This window comes from Mustela lutreola, chromosome 10, assembly GCF_030435805.1.
Source record: "Mustela lutreola isolate mMusLut2 chromosome 10, mMusLut2.pri, whole genome shotgun sequence".
Lineage (NCBI taxonomy): Eukaryota > Metazoa > Chordata > Mammalia > Carnivora > Mustelidae > Mustela > Mustela lutreola.
In genome coordinates, this window is record NC_081299.1 from 91,610,497 (window position 1) to 91,626,561 (window position 16,065).

Genomic DNA, 16,065 nt, shown 5'->3' on the forward strand with positions numbered 1-16,065 from the left:
AGGCATGTTGACTGATTCCAATCAATGCATCAAATAGTACTGAAAATGTCATCTGTAAGAGAAAAAAAGCTTCACTCAAAACTTGACTGCTGTAAATTAAAAATGCTGCAACATTTGTTTTCTGAAAGATTAATGTGTGAATAACATTAACACAGTTTAGGATCCTGTTTAGAACATGAATGTCAGAGTATTAACATTGTTGCTCATTTGCATTGAAAATAAGGAAACTCACTTAGAGTGAGTTTCAAGGATGCTTTTCATGAGAACAGAACGGCAGGTTCCATGTGTTGTGCCCATTTGACTTTGTGACAAGTGAAATACCTTATAATGTCTATTTCCATTGTTTGGAATGAATTTGAACAAATACCAGTGCAGATCTGCACTGGGTGAAGCATTGATTATGACCTGAAAATAATAGTTATATTGATTTCTTTAAATGAAAGCAAGCAGTATCTCATCTGTGACTCATGAATAGCCCATTCCAGCTAGCATCTGTCATTCACAGAATGAAGATTTTTCAGGAAACATGAAGACTCCTGTTTTTATTTTACCATTTTCCTTTAAATGTCCTATGTGACAGGTGTGTCTTGTTTTCCACCCTTGACTGTTGGGCTTATGTCATGTTTTGATTTTTTTTTTCATGAAACACCTCTTACAAAGAAATATATTTATTAGCAAAATTGAATTTAGTTTGACCCAGTTGGTGAAAATGACCATAATAGCTTCTTTATTCCTTATTGAATAGAGTCAAATCATTTTCCATATTTTAATTAATGTTGAGTCGGTCCTTCTGTGGTGTATAGAGAAAAAGATGTAACTGGTCTAAGTTGGGAAAGGGGAAACTGACAGTATTTAACTATGTCTTAAACTTTCCTCACCATGTGCTTTTACATATCAAATACAGACGGTGCTCTTTTGAGGGAAATGTGGATGGATTTGAAATTGGGGGACTAAGTTCTTTAGGAACAGAAAAGCCACAGGTTCCTAGGGTGTCGAGCCTGTTTGGGTATGAGTGCACATCAGAAGATGGTCACTGAGGCCTCAGGACGGTGATCTTTCTTTATCTCCAAAACATGAATCTACACAAAGAAACCAAGGAGGTGGAGGAGAAAAGAAAGCAATAGGGGCTCTCACAGATCCCATCTCTTTTATGTCATGTCAAGCACACTGGAAATACAAGAGGCCTCTTGACCTGGAATTCGACCTTGTCTCATTGAATCTTGCGTTTCTTGGGGTTGCAGCACTCATGAGGTTCACACACATCTCCAGAGGCAGGGAGAGGCCACCTAATGACTTATTTAAAAAATCCATACTGTCATCAAATGATGTATGTGGAAGAGTTTCAAAAGCTACATCAGTTTGCAAGAGAGGGTGGGGTGAGGTAAAGACCAGCAAAATGCTATGGCCACTTCACTGCCACCCCTGGAGAAGGCCCCTCAGAGGTAGGGTGACTCTTTGAATGTAGCAAGGGGAAAATACTAAAGAGTTCTCATTCTTTCCCTTTCTGTCTAAACTCTTTTTCCCAAATCCTTTTTTTTTTTTTGAGGGACTAAAATTAATTTTCAGCAGCTTTCCTCATTTGACTAAAAAAGAAAAAATTACCTGTGCCATTCTGAGTACTTGATCTCATACTTGTGTAAGCAATGCAACCTATGATTAGAGGCAACATGGTGAACAGTAAGAAAGAAGACACCAAGGGGAAATTTAACCCCTCCTCTTCTGCTATTCTTCATCCTTCACTCTCTATCTCTCCAGCCTCTTATTTCTGGCAACCCTTCCTTACCCAGCCCTCTGCCCACCCAGTGTCAATCAGAAAGAACCTTTACCTAGAGGGTTGGGTCTTTCCTGATCTAGAAAGCCAACTCTGAACTCTTCTTCTAAAACATCTCTAGCTTTCATTGGTCTTAACTGGCCAGTTCCTAAGTACCATATTATCACAACTGCTTTATATGATGTCATACATGTCTGATGGGGGATTTTGCCCCCTCCCCAGGGGACTTTTGGTTGTAACAGCTAGGGGTTACTATTGCATCTAGTAGGCAGAGGCCAAGAATGTTTCTAAATATCCTCCAGTATATAGAAAAATGAAGAATTATTTGGCCCAAAATATAAATAGTGCCAAGGTTGAGAAACTGCAGTAGATCCTGCAGGAGTGGTTCACGTTGTTCCCTGACACAAGGTTGTTCTCAGTAAATAGGTGTTGCCAATGCTTTCATGCCACACCAAGGAAATGGGTTCTAGAGGACCCCGCAAGCTTGTCTACACAACAGCAATTAAAACTTGTCTACAATGTAATTTGAGATTGAAAAACTATATAAAACCATGGCAATTTTTATAAATCTTTTCTCTGCCTAAAATGATCTTCATTGACATATAGACAACCCTCAGGTAAAATAATTACTAACTCAGTTATATCTTGTTGTGTGGCTGTTGTTTTTCGAGACTCTTTAATATACAGGATATAGCCAGACGTGTGGAATTCATATAGGGAGGAATGAATTTAAACATAACTGTCCTCTCATATCTTCCTCTGTTTTGCAAAGGAAGGCATCTCGGGATGATCACTGATTTACTTATATATTCATTTGACAACATTTTTTTTTTTTTGAGTGCTTAGTATGCTCTGGGAGATGTTTTGAGTTTCATGGTTACATCTGTGAACAAAAGAGACATGGTCTACACTCACATATTTATGCTCAGAGGATGGGGGCAGAAAATTTTTTGAAGTATATGTTTCAGATACTACAAATTCTAAAAAGAATAAATAAATACATAGGTTTAAGAAATTGGGGATTATTATGTTTAGGCCGGGGGCTGTTATTTCCGATAAAGTGGTCATAGAATTTTCTTTGAACAGAAGCCTAAAAAGAAACTGAGGAAAGTCATAGGAAAGTCCAGGGGTGAAGTATTCCACACAGAGGTAACAACAAGAGCAAAGGCCTGGGGGAAGTCCCTGCAATGTTTGCAGAGCAACATGGAGCTTTATACAGCCAATGAAGAAGAGAGTGATGCCAGTGAGACACCAGGGAGGCCAGGGGCCAAATCAATTGGGAATGAATGAATTTAAACTCTGTCTTATATTCTGAATGACACAGGGAGCCATTAGGATTATGAGCAAAGGGGTGTCATGACCCAATTAAAGTTTTGAAAGAGTCACTCTTACTGATGTGTGGAGAGGAAACTATCACTAGGATGGAGCCTGGAGAGCAGTTTGGGGACCAAAGCAATAATCCAGGTGCCTTTAACTAAAGATGAGGTAGTAAGAGGTGATGAGATTTAGGAAGTATTTTAAAGGATAGCCAAGATCTGCTGATTGATTGTTTGTTGGGGATGAGGGGGAAAAAAAGAGCTGTCAAGAACAACTCCAGGAATTTTTTTTTTTAAGATTTTATTTATTTATTTGACAGACAGAGATCACAAGTAGGCAGAGAGGCAGGCAGAGAGAGAGGAGGAAGCAGGCTCCCTGCCGAGCAGAGAGCCCGATGTGGGACTCGATCCCAGGATCCTGAGATCATGACCTGAGCCGAAGGCAGAGGCTTAACCCACTGAGCCACCCAGGCGCCCCAACTCCAGGAATTTTGAGCTAAACAATTGGAGGAACAGAATTGCTATTTACTGAGATGGGGTGGGTTGTCTGGGTGAGTTGTTGGTTTGGGAAGGTGACCTATGAGTTCTCTTACAAACATCTTGAAGTTGAGATATCCATTAAATGTCCAAGTGTAGACTAAGAATGCAGTGGTGTAGGTCAGTCTGGAGGAAATGTCTAACTGGTGGTTGATCTAGCCTGAAATAACTACTTTGGAAAGGTCAGCATTTGGATGGTATATAAAGTCATGAGGCTAGGTAAAGAATCCTGTCTTTAGGGTGAGCCTAAAGAGCAAAGAGTTCCAAGAACTAAGCCCTGAGACATTTGAGGAGAAAGAAAAAAAAAAAAGGAAAAGAGAGGGGAAAACAATGGTGAATGATGTAGGAAACAAAAGCAGAAGAAAAATTATTAAATTTCCTTACTATCTACAGCCCACTGACAAGTCCTTGAAACAGGCAAAGTGACATTCTTCTAGGGACCCGGCTGCCTCAATGTTGACACTTTGGCTAAGGGCAAAAGGCAATCCTAACCTGACCCCCGGGACCCTGTAAGTCTACTTTAACATATAAAAGTTCTTTTATCTTTAAACCCCCAAGATCTATGCTGGCAGTCATCCACCAAGCATATGGCTCATTGATATACATCTGAAGGATCTCAAGACTAAGGTTTCATTAGACGAAAATAAATGCAATTTCCCGACAATAGCTAGCCCCCTCAAGGTCCAGGAAACCTTGCTTCCAAAATTCCTTAGAGGCTTAAGCTATCCTTAGCCTCCTCCCAACTTGAAAGTGTATATCGGGCCACTTCTCATGACCCCAGTGCAGCTCCTTATGCCCATGTGTCCTGTCCCAGTGCTTTACTTAAACCATCTTTTTGCACCAAGAACGTCTCAAGAATTCTCTCTTAGCATCGGCTTCGAACCCTAACATCTTTCCTATATCAGTGAGTAGGAAAGAAAGAGAAGCAAATTAGAGTGGTGGACCAGAAGTCCCCTGTTGCAAGAGGGTTGTCTGGCAGTCCTAAAGTTCCCTTTAAGGTTTATGGTCATGAAATTAAAATGAGATTTGTTTCAAAATAGTTGGAGAAAAATTCCAGTCACATTTAGCTGCTGCGGGATAGGCATGGCGAGTGGAGAGTTGGATTTAAGCAGGATCAAGTCTTCCCAGAAGACTATAATTCAGGTGAGCTCTTAGGGGGGGCAAGCGAGATGAGAGTGTATAAAAAGAAGTCACTGTAAGGACGAACCATGGACTCTGTACTTTGTAAGAAGGGAAGGGAGGACGTGGTAGGTCAATGAATTGGAAGATCAAAGAAATATTGAACTATTAATATCATCCCTACAGGGTCTTAATATGATAATGTAGCTCAGACCACACCATTAATGATCATTCAAGGATTCTGTGCCTATGTGGAAAGACTAGTTATTTCCTAAAGAGTGGTAGATTAACAGAATACTGAAAAATAATCCAGCAGCCTAATAATTACATTTGAGATACCTTGCATCTATCCAGTGCTCTCATGTTTCTCAAAGATCTTTTTCTCATTTTACATTCTCAAATATATCATGGCCAGCAAAGACAGCTTTACTGAAGTCTCAGATGAGTCTTAGAAGTTGTAAAAGAATCAGATTTCTACTTTATTTCCTAGATTATAAAACATTTGTATATCCACTTATCTTCTAAAATAAATTTATTAATATTGGGTGTTTAGCTGGTACAGTTCTATATATAATTATTTGTACAACTTATATTACTTACCTCATCCTATTGAAAATAATAAATTGATTCTCAAGCAAGACCCAGAAACAAATAATGTTATCACAAAATGTATACTATCCATTGAATTCAAAGAACAGTAGGTGATAGCATGACATCTGATATGTCTACGGAGATTCATGGGCTGGGTCTTAAAAGTGTTGAACTTGAATATCTAAGGATATGTTTTCTTTTTTGGATAAAACTACCAGATGGGAGCTCAGCATGTAGCTCTGGCCATTGGGCAGATCCTACAGAACCCTTCAAACATACATGAGGGAACTACATTCTGAAACTTCTCTAGCATTATTCTCTGCACTTACCCAACTTCATATTTTCACATACTCTATTCCCCTTTCACCTGAAATGCTCATCCTTCCCCCTACACCCACACACTTTTTTTTTTTTTTTTTTTTTAATAAAACCTATGTCCCCTCATGGAAGACTCAGTGTTTAAGTCCAGCGTTAAGTTAGTTTTTCCTAATTTCTCTCAAGTTAAATGAATTTCTCCCTAGATCACTCTGTATCTCTGTTTGGTTTTCTTAGCACAAGCTCCTTTGCTTTCTAGTTATTCTAAGCATGGGATTGTTTTGCCCACAAAGCAAGCTTTTTGGCAACAAGGACTTCTGTGTTGTTTCAAAAAGTCCCTAGGATCAATTTGTGCACAGAAAAGGTCCCTTTGAAAAAAGCTGAATAAATTATAGTGGGTGCACCAAGGCCAGCCTGGGGGTGGGAGGGATGGGGGTGGGTGAATGTGAAGAACCACCCCCACCAAGGAACCTCTTTGGGAGAGGGAGAGCCAGAGGACAGGGCTTTTGGTGTCCACTCCTCAGCAATGTCAGCTCTGGAGAAGTCCTGAGAAGCAATTAGATTTGGGAATTGGATCTCCTTCCTGCAAACTCTATTCTTGGATGGCTCTAGACCAGAAAGGTTCTCCCCACTTCAATCTTCAACCAAGGAAGTTTCTAGAGGCCTTTCAGGTTTCCTAGCAAGTTAGAAATGCCAGCATAAACTAGGTGTAACTCAGATATAATGTATTAGAATGAAATGTTTGCTTTCTAAGAAAATTTAATTTGGCGGTCTGTATATTACTTTTGTTGTTATTATTTTATTACTAATAATGTGGCATGCCTTAACTACTGCATTTATGCAGGTATGTTCTTACCCCATCTCCCACATCCAAGTCCCAAGGCCCCATTCTCTCTCCTTCTTTCTCTGCCTCCTCTCAATCCCAGTCCCCACCACACTTAGACACATGACAAAACTAGTCTCCCCTAAAGAAAGTGGCTTGTCTTCAGGAGCCTCCCTCTTCTTGCTTCTCTTTAAGCATCTAGAGTCCCCCAAGGTGCTGACCCTAATCCTGGTATCTTCCACTCTTTACAATTTCCAGTGCCCTCCTTTGCTCCTATCCAAATTGGATTTTATTCTTTCAAGATCTTGACCTCCGTCCACCCTCTACTGTAACAACTGGCTCTGCACTAAATGAATCCACACCCTCTGATGAATAGCAGTATATTAAAAGGAAAATTCTAGTCACTCTTCCTTATTCCTCCATACTCATCCAATGCACTACTTCCAAAATTTGTCTAGGCCAAAAAAGAAACTCAGTCATTTACATAGTGCCTGGCACATGGTAATCATCCCAATAAAATATTAAATTAAAGAATGAATGAATGAATGAATGAATAGGCGCAAATAGTGGCTGTGTTTGGCTTCCTAGTGAGGTAAAATAAAAGCCAGACATTAATAAGAGGAGTACTTTTAGATTAGATAAAGAAGGCTTACACTACCATGGTTGACCTTTCTCATAAATGTCCAGCTCTGCCTACCCCCATATTTTGAGAGAAAAAATTAACCTCCCCACCTACCTACTCTTCCCACCTTTTTTTTCTGTCTGATTTGATCATTGTGACCACTGGTAAAGGCTTTGTCTTTACCACTTCTTTGAAAATCATTGGATTAGATCAACAACCTCTTGCTTCCCTGAGATGCAACAGAGAGAACATCTGGTCACTCTCCACCCTTCCCCACCTGCTCCCCTCCTCTTTCCCCATCTCCTGGTCTAGTCCTTCCAGCCATCACTCCTCAGCCTCAGAGACACCTCCAACCATCTGGGGAAACAAAAGAAAAGGAAATCTGAGGGCACTGCCCAATCATCAGCTGCCTAATCCTTCTTTTGTAGTAGATTTAGCTTGAGACTTGGGTGAAAAGAAAACTGCTTGGGTGAAAAAGAAACTGCTCTTAAGAGCGGTTTTCCCATACAAATCATCTCCCTGCTTTTTATATTTTTTCTCACAGATCAACATCAGATTTGGCCTGACGAACAACTGACAAAAACTGTCTTCCCTCTTAGCATTTGGAAAAAACAAAAAATAGAGAATTAGTTAATTGTCTGGATCCCTGTGAAATTTGCCACAATTTCTGGGAAACCTTGACCAAGTTACTAAATAATAATGAGACTCTAAACAAAGAAGTCATCGATGATGGCAGGCTCAGGCCCTCAATGCTCACATAATTCCCTCCCTCCTTCTAAGAGTGCAAATATTAAGAAAAAATGGGGAAAGTGGCACAAAGACATTAAAAGTCTCAACGTGCAAAAATTAGACTTTTGCATCAATGGCAACAGAGCTTTCCCAAATTTTAAAAGGTGTACACCTGCAAATGCTTCTGTTCATACTGTATGCCAAAAATTAACACTCTCCAGTCATGTTCTGAATGTCCAACCTTTCTATCCTGCTCGAAACAGATGCTACTTCCATGCCAATCACCACCACCTGTGGACGCCGTGTGTCATGTTGCATCACATCGATGTAATGCCATCCCTCCATCTTTTCTCCACTCCTCATTTTATCCAAGCATGTAGTGTGCTGTGACTCTGCTACTGTATACACTCTGTATACATTTCTGTTCTTCCTTGCAAGATTGTGAATGCTTCGGCCACTCCAATCGATGCAGTTATATCGATCTGCTCAATACAGTCATTTGCGTGAGCTGTAAACACAACACTAGAGGGCAGCACTGTGAGTTATGCAGGCTGGGCTACTTCAGAAATGCTTCTGCACAGCTGGACGATGAGAATGTGTGCATAGGTCAGTTCCATTATAATTTCAGCTATTGTTCTGTGCCTTTCGAGCTATGGGGAGCTATTTAAGGTGAAGAGGCTGTTGAGTTGCACCACGGCTGAGCCAGAATGAGTCTTCTCAATGGAGAAACGTCCTTGTGGTAGACATAAAGTTTTCTTATGCTGGTTGAATTGGGGGATATATTCTGAGTCCTTTTGTTATTGTTGGTTTAAAGATGGTGAGCCAAAAATCATGTTTAGATGAAGAATTTTCTTTTTGTTATTTTTTCTTTCCTTCTTTTTTTTTTTTTTTGCATGAAATCTTAAAACCTGGTAATACCAAACTTAAAGTCTTAAGTTGTACATTCAACTTTTAAAATAGAAACTCACTATATGATATTTAATTATAGTTATGAGAAATTAGGATAAACTCTTGCATATAATTGGTAACCAACAAATATCAATTGATTTAAAATATTGCCATTTGGAATTGAAAGTCATTGGCAATTGGTAATATAGAAGTTTGCCTGACTTTTCCATTCATAGTAGTGAAATTCCATTTATTTGATTTTCTTATAGCCCCCAAAAGGAGAAGCAATTTCTCAAAGCTATTCTAGGCAATTAATTCTCTTAGCTTCCAAGGTAAATTAGCTCTGGAAAACTGGGTCCACAGGGTTCTCCCGAGTACTCTCCCCTGTCCCCACCATGACTACTGCTCAAGTCAACTGTAGAGAACCTGCCCTTCCCACCCAAAAAAAGTTTGTCCTACTTTTGGTGTAGTGTAACCCATCTTTAAGAAAGGGAGCTGTTGGAAAAATAAGAAACAATAAATGGAATTTCACTTCACAATTTACTTTGAAGAAATGCATATATTTGAAATGGTCAGGGGTACATGTATATCTGTTACCTCACCAGTAGGTAACAACATAGGCAACTAATTTTCAAAGTAGAATTTTGCAAACAGAGACTAATTTAAATAGAAAACACATGCTGGAAAATGGCAGGAGGTCTTTGGATCAAAAAAGAAATTAATTCGTCTGCAATTCTGAGATCATTGTTTTCTGATCGGATTGTTAAGGTCATATAGCAGTTTGCCCAGAATCACATAAGATAGCTGTACAACTAACTTTGAATTCAGTTAGGCCAAGTTTACATAATACTGTTTATATCTACAGTATGTTCTATTTTTCAAAATGCCTCCTTATTTATTATTTGTGAATTAGTGGAGAAATCACTGGACTTAGAGGCCGGAGAGCTGGGTTCAAGTCCCAGTTTGCTATTTAATAGCTGTATGCCTTAGGTAAGTTATTTCAGAACTCCTGGTCAAACTGGGATCATATGGGATGCACAGAAAACACTTGGTAAACTGTGAACTGACTTCCAGATATGTTTTTTTCTACTTAATCCTCATTAATAAAACTGTGGAGGTAAGTATTCCTCTGATAATTTCCTCTATTTTCTAGTTGAGAAAAGTAAGGCAAATTGACCCAAATCATACAGCTTTCACAAAGAGTTAGTTTCCTGACTTCAAAGCTTGAACACCTTCTCCCAACTATCCTGACATAATTAGCAAAACTAAGCTTGTCAGACTTCTACTTATGGTATGCTTTTTGGATGACAATAGCAATTCCACTGTGAGCTTGCAAACAGAAGTTCAATTGCCTTTATAACTATTGGGGTTACAAGGATTTGAGGTTATTAATAACCCAAAAGACATGTAACTTCAGAACTTTGAATGTAGAGTTACATTTCACTGAATGACATTTGTAGAAATACAAAAATGTCATACCATAAATATGGAAACAAAAAAAGTTAAAATAAATAGGAACATAGTAATAAAAATCATTTATGTAAAATACCTAAGATTAAAATATTTTACAGTGTTAAGTCATGTTATATATACAGTCATATTATTTTATATACAGTCATATTATTTTAAATGAACAAAGAAAAAGCCCTAAAAGTAAAGATTTCATTCCTTATAATATCTAGTAGGTAACAATATCCCAGTGTTTTACTCGGAATATTCTGTTCTAATGAACTTTGGTCTTTTTCTAGTCCTAAAGTAATTTTGTGGACCATGAAACCTGCACTTCCTATTAAATTTTAAGAGGTGTAGTTCTTTTGTAAATCTATGTTGGATTATCTCCAGACAGGAAGATAGCCTGTTTAGCTTTTGTCTTTTAAATAACATAGAGATGAAATATGAAAAACTTAATATACATGTTTTCCTTCTTAAATCAAAAGCAGTTGTTTTCTCCATTTCTAGAAAGTTGATTAGTTAAAATTATAAACCTTTGGGGAATTTTATATTTTATTGAGGCAAACATGTTTCTATTCAATATTTTATACTCTTCAAACCAAGTAAATTGCTGAACCCAAAGATGAGAATTTGGGGATTAAATTTAGCTGAGAATTAAAATTAACTACAATATTCCCTATACCAAAATTCCTTAAATTGCTGCCCTTTTCCTAAGGGGTAAAATTGTAAAGAATGAATTGAAAAATGTGGCTAGCTGGTATATGCTACTGTCTATCTTTTTTCTCGAGTTCATATATGCATAGAATCAATCAGTAACAGTTTCCTAAAAGAGCTATGGATTCTGCTTTTCCCACTTGAAGAGCCAAGGGTAGAGGCATCAGGACTGCCTACCCACCAGGCTAAGGCTGGAGTTTGCTCTCTCAGAACCATTGGTTCCCTATAGCCAAGGTTTGCCCTTTGGAAAAGCATGAACCAGTTCAGATCTCTCTTCTCCACAGTTCAGATCCCCCAAAAGGCTTGAGGCAGGACTGAGAATTAAATTTAAGAGCATGCACCACAAGTAATTGAGAGTTTAATACCTTTTTATATAGAAGGCACAAATGAAAATGAATGGATATTTACCTAATTCGCTTTCACAGAATTAAGCTCCAGTCTTGGAAAATTTTAACTTCATCTAAGTCTTCTCTACTTCTGAGGATAAGAAAGGCACTTTGCCATTTCTTGAACAAATAACAGTGAAATCCATCCCCTGATTGTAAGGGAATAGCCCCTATCTTTGACAAAATGTAGACTGCATTGAAATAGATGTCATAAACTATTTGCACCATTTTATATTATGGCAAATATAAAATGCAATATTCCGTGTTGCCACAATGATTGCTGTTTTGTGACTACTGGTGAACTTACCATTTTCATACAAATTCCAAGCACAGCCATGTCTCTAAAGATGCATGTAATTACCCTGTATGATGCAGCAATTACATGAAGATGACACCCTTGCATGCTTCTGTTTCATATAAACTCAAGCATTAAGCAGGAAGCTAGAGGATATGGGTTCATGACCTTGAGTAATCACTGCTAATAATCTCTGATAACAAGCTTGACATCAGAAGGAAACACAGGGCTGGGTAGTTACTACTAAACGTATCTCAAAATAGGCTGTATTGGTTTTTTATACCACTTGAAATCCAAGATCAGATAACCAGAGGTACCTTCTATAGACAAGACACTTCTAATACCTATAAATCAACTGTAGTGTAACTTTTTAATCAAACCTCCAAAAATAGTTCATGTTGTTTTCAGCCTAATAGTTCTGCATGTTCTTTCTAATTTCATGGAATAAAATATAGTACTCCCAGGCCATCACCAATATCCACCATTGACTATGGTCTCACAAATGATATTTTTTAAAAAACTAAGTTATTTGTACATAGGTGGTGTGTAGACCACACCTCTCCTTGTCACTTATTTTCATTACTGTTTGAATAACACACTTAATCGCCTTTTCTTGTGACAATCACTGGGATGTCCTATGGTATAGATGTTCCACATTTAAAAAAAAAAATTTTGTTTACTATCTTTGCATCTCAACCCTTATATTAATATAATTGCTATGAGCTAATTAACTAGACTAGTATCTGAATCCATGTTGGCCAGATATAACTCTACTTCTTAGTTTATGAAGTGTTGGTGACTCACTATCAACTTATACACTTAAATAGTAAGGAACAAAGTAAGTGTTGAGTAAGTTTAAATACATATCTATAAATTTTTAAAGCCACAACAAAATCACTATTCTAAAAAACAACTCCCATATACACACAGATTAAAATTTAAAAATGCCCACTTAAAATAAAATTCTAGTTATTAAGCACAAACCAAGTCAGGCAAGGAGGAAGAATTTTTGTTTATTTAGTTTTATTTTTCCCCCACACTGTTAGTCTTAATAATGTTTGTATCACAATAACGCTGAACTCAAAAATCGACTTAAGAAACGTGAAATAAGTCATAATTCTAAGGCCCTGTACATTCTTTGAAGAAATTGTCTAATTCATCCCAACAAACTTCCAGACCTCTTTACAACATTAAATCTTGAATCTCTGTTGCCAATCTAAAACACTAAATTTGATGCTAGTAACCTGAAGTTTGCAGGACTCCTCTTGGTTGGTTAGTCGGTTGGTCGGTATTTTATTTGGATTAAAAAAAAAAAAAAAACAAAAAAAAAAACGCTTAATAGGGCATTTTAATATAAAGGAAACAGAGTGGCAGAGAGACTTGCCCAGATTATACAGTCAGATAACGAGGAAAGGAACTTTGGCCCCCAAATTCCAAAAGCTGCAAACTAGCTGTTGTTGCCTTTCAGACTAATGGAAACCTAAGAAATTCCTATTTCAGGTTCAGCCTTTCAGCGAAGTAGAGCTTCAGAAGCAAAAATATCCTTATAAGAATGTGTGAGGAATCAAGAAAATATTCTCTTTACTTTTTACTCAACAAAGTTGTATTGTCCTTCCAGTAGACATTATAATGAAAAACATATGTCTCAAATTATGCCGATGTTGAAATCTACTTGGGATTACACACTTTATTTTTCTTTCATGATTATTAATCTAGGCTGCATTAAAACCCCACTCACGTGCCTAGTATCTAAACAACATCTACAGGCTATCTATATCTATATCTATATCTATATCTATGTATCTATATCTACTTAGATATAGATAGATATATATTCTTCCAAATCATAAAGTAAAAAATACCTTCAAATGAACAAAGTGCATTCATAACCACATACACAGTGCACTTTAAAGATGTTCAGCAGTTCTCAAATATTGAGTGTAACAGAGAAGCCTATTTGAATAATTTAAAACAGATTTTACACTGATGGCATATTGATTTATACTCAATACACAAACTTCTCATGGTGTTCATTAAACCATCTAAAAACGCCCTAACAAATGGAACCTCTATTATGATCCGTTAGCCATGAAGAGCATGATGTCTTCTTTCCCCGGAAGTTTTCAGTTAATTTCCTCCCGTATCATGAAAATGGCATCATGGAAGGGCGAGGAAATCAATACTCAGGGACCAAAATTGCCCTATTTGCCCAAGCATTTCATTAGCGGACATCGTCCTTTAAGTAAGCAATGCATTTAAGGGACGCTCCTGTGTTGCTAACCTGTAAGCTGTGCAGACTTGTCTCCAGCCTGTGTGTTGTCTTGTTTCTACAGAGTGTTATTGTAACCCTTTGGGCTCAGTCCATGATCGTTGTAATGGCTCAGGATTTTGTGAGTGTAAGACGGGAACGACAGGGCCTAAGTGTGATGAGTGTCTGCCGGGGAATTCCTGGCACTCCGGCTGTCAACGTAAGTAACTTCTGGGAGCTGCCCTCCTTCTGCTGCAGCATGGCTGATTCTGCTTGTCCAGGCCAGTGTGTGCAGCTTCTCAGAGCAGAAAAAGACCCAAACCGCTGACAAGCTTTAAAAGCTCCTTAAGGCCCCAGCCTATGGAGAGGAGATAGAGCAATCCATCAACTGTCCAGCTGGCTTCCTGCAAGCCCATCTTCTTCCCTTCTCTGAATGTGGGAGCAACTTATATTGAAATATCGTGCTCAGATCCAGGTACCTGGCCAGGCCATAAATTAAGTGGCACAATAGGGACCCAGCCTGGAAATTCTCACCGCAAAATGAAGGGTGATATGTATGTGGCTAATATATTTCTTGAACTGAAAACTACCCCTGAGCTCCAGAGTTCATAAATTAAATGATATCTACATAACTTATTACCACCCCTGCTATCACACCCATCACTGAATCTTAGCCAAAAAACCTGAAGGCAATAAATCTTAGGGATATTTAAATGCCAGGGTGAAGTAAATGACAAAAATCAATATTGATTTTAAGCCTCTGAGGTTAGGCACCATGCAGTGAGCCTTAGACAGATGCCATTTGGTTCAGCCTCATTTCTCTGAGGATTATCAAACCTTCTTAAAAGCTTGTCAGGCAGGTGGCATGTTGGCGTATTCAGGGAACAGAAATTTAAAAATCTGAGCAGAAGCTTCCTTCTGTCATTCATAACCTTTTCTGCCTTTTCATTATGCACTAACTTTCTAGTCTATCTGTACACATTTAGCTTACTAATACTAAAGAGCCACCAGGCAAATCCTCTGGAGCAGTGCAGTCCAATAGCAAACTGTACAAGCCACATATGGAATTTTCAGTGTTATCCACATTTAAAAAGTAAAGATAAATAGAAGAAATTGATTTTAACAATTTATTTCGTGTAAGCTTTTAATATCTCAAATAGTATCATTCAACATGTAAGCAACCTCAAAACTATTAAGGATACCTTTTACATTTTTTTCATTCCATATTTGAAATCAAGTGTGTTTTATTCTTACCTCAATTAGGACTGATCGTATTGCAAGACCTAATAGCCACATGTGTCTACCATATTGGACAGCACAGCTCTAGACCTTCCTTTGCTTACTTTTCACTTGAAAACAAGGTCAGCATGCAGGAACTGTTCTAAAGCCAATTCCAAGGCCATACAAAATATTTCACCGACTACTCGTGGAATTTATAGTTATCTGTAAGCTATACTTTTACATGATGTAAAGCTAAAGTGAAATTGGCTGCCATACTATTGCCATGGGCAGCAAAGAACTGTGGTCATAGTTTGAGAAATCCAGCACTGAGGACACCAAGGTTAGGATGGGATGCCAGAGCTGGAGGTGAGCATCTCCAGCCATGCTGGAGAGAAACTTGAAACATCTGCACATACGCTCTGCATAAGGTCATGGTTTAAAAGTCCTGCTTGCCATAGATTCCTAGAGAACACCTTCGGGGTATGGCTGATTGTTGGATCCCAAGGACCATATGACGAGCCAGTCACTGGTCCTGGAACATCTGGATGTGGAGGCCCAGGGAAAGCTCAGAGAAGAGGAGGAGGGACAGACAGAGGAAGGACCCAAACCAGCCCAACACTCCAGGCATATGTTGCAAGGAGACTTTGCAATTAAGGCACTCTTCTCAAAAAGAAAGCCTCTTGGAAACTTCCTGATGCAGCAGGACCTAAGAATAGGTATCATCAGGGAAAGACATTAGAGATGGAAACTAATCCAGCCTTAGGGGAGGTATATTCCAAAAAGGTCCTAACTTGATTTTTCTGGATTAATTATTGGAGTATTATAAAAAGATACAATGTCACCGAATTTTCCCTTCTGGAATTAGAAGACTGGATTGCCCGTGGCCTTACCACATAAGAGCCGAGGCTCCAGCACCTCACATCCTTGGTATGCAGGGATCAGTGAGATTATGGAAGTGATTGCTCTATCTTCTTGAGTATTTATTGAGAACCCACCATGAATTAAGCATAGAGCTAACAGTAGTGGCTACAAGGATGA

General features: G+C 38.4%; 1 protein-coding gene across 4 annotated transcripts in view; it reads left to right on the top strand.

Annotated features, from left to right (window-relative positions):
* The window catches only part of NTNG1 (netrin G1), a 343,674-nt gene that overhangs the window by 285,191 nt on the left and 42,418 nt on the right, over positions 1-16,065 (top strand). The window contains exons 8-9 of one of the 4 annotated variants that reach the window (XM_059137239.1): positions 8,262-8,429; positions 13,892-14,026. The exons of the other annotated variants lie outside the window; for them this stretch is intronic. Of the exons in view, the coding sequence (XP_058993222.1) occupies positions 8,262-8,429; positions 13,892-14,026 (303 nt within the window). The remainder of the gene's footprint in view (positions 1-8,261; positions 8,430-13,891; positions 14,027-16,065) is intronic. 4 annotated transcript variants of the gene reach the window in all.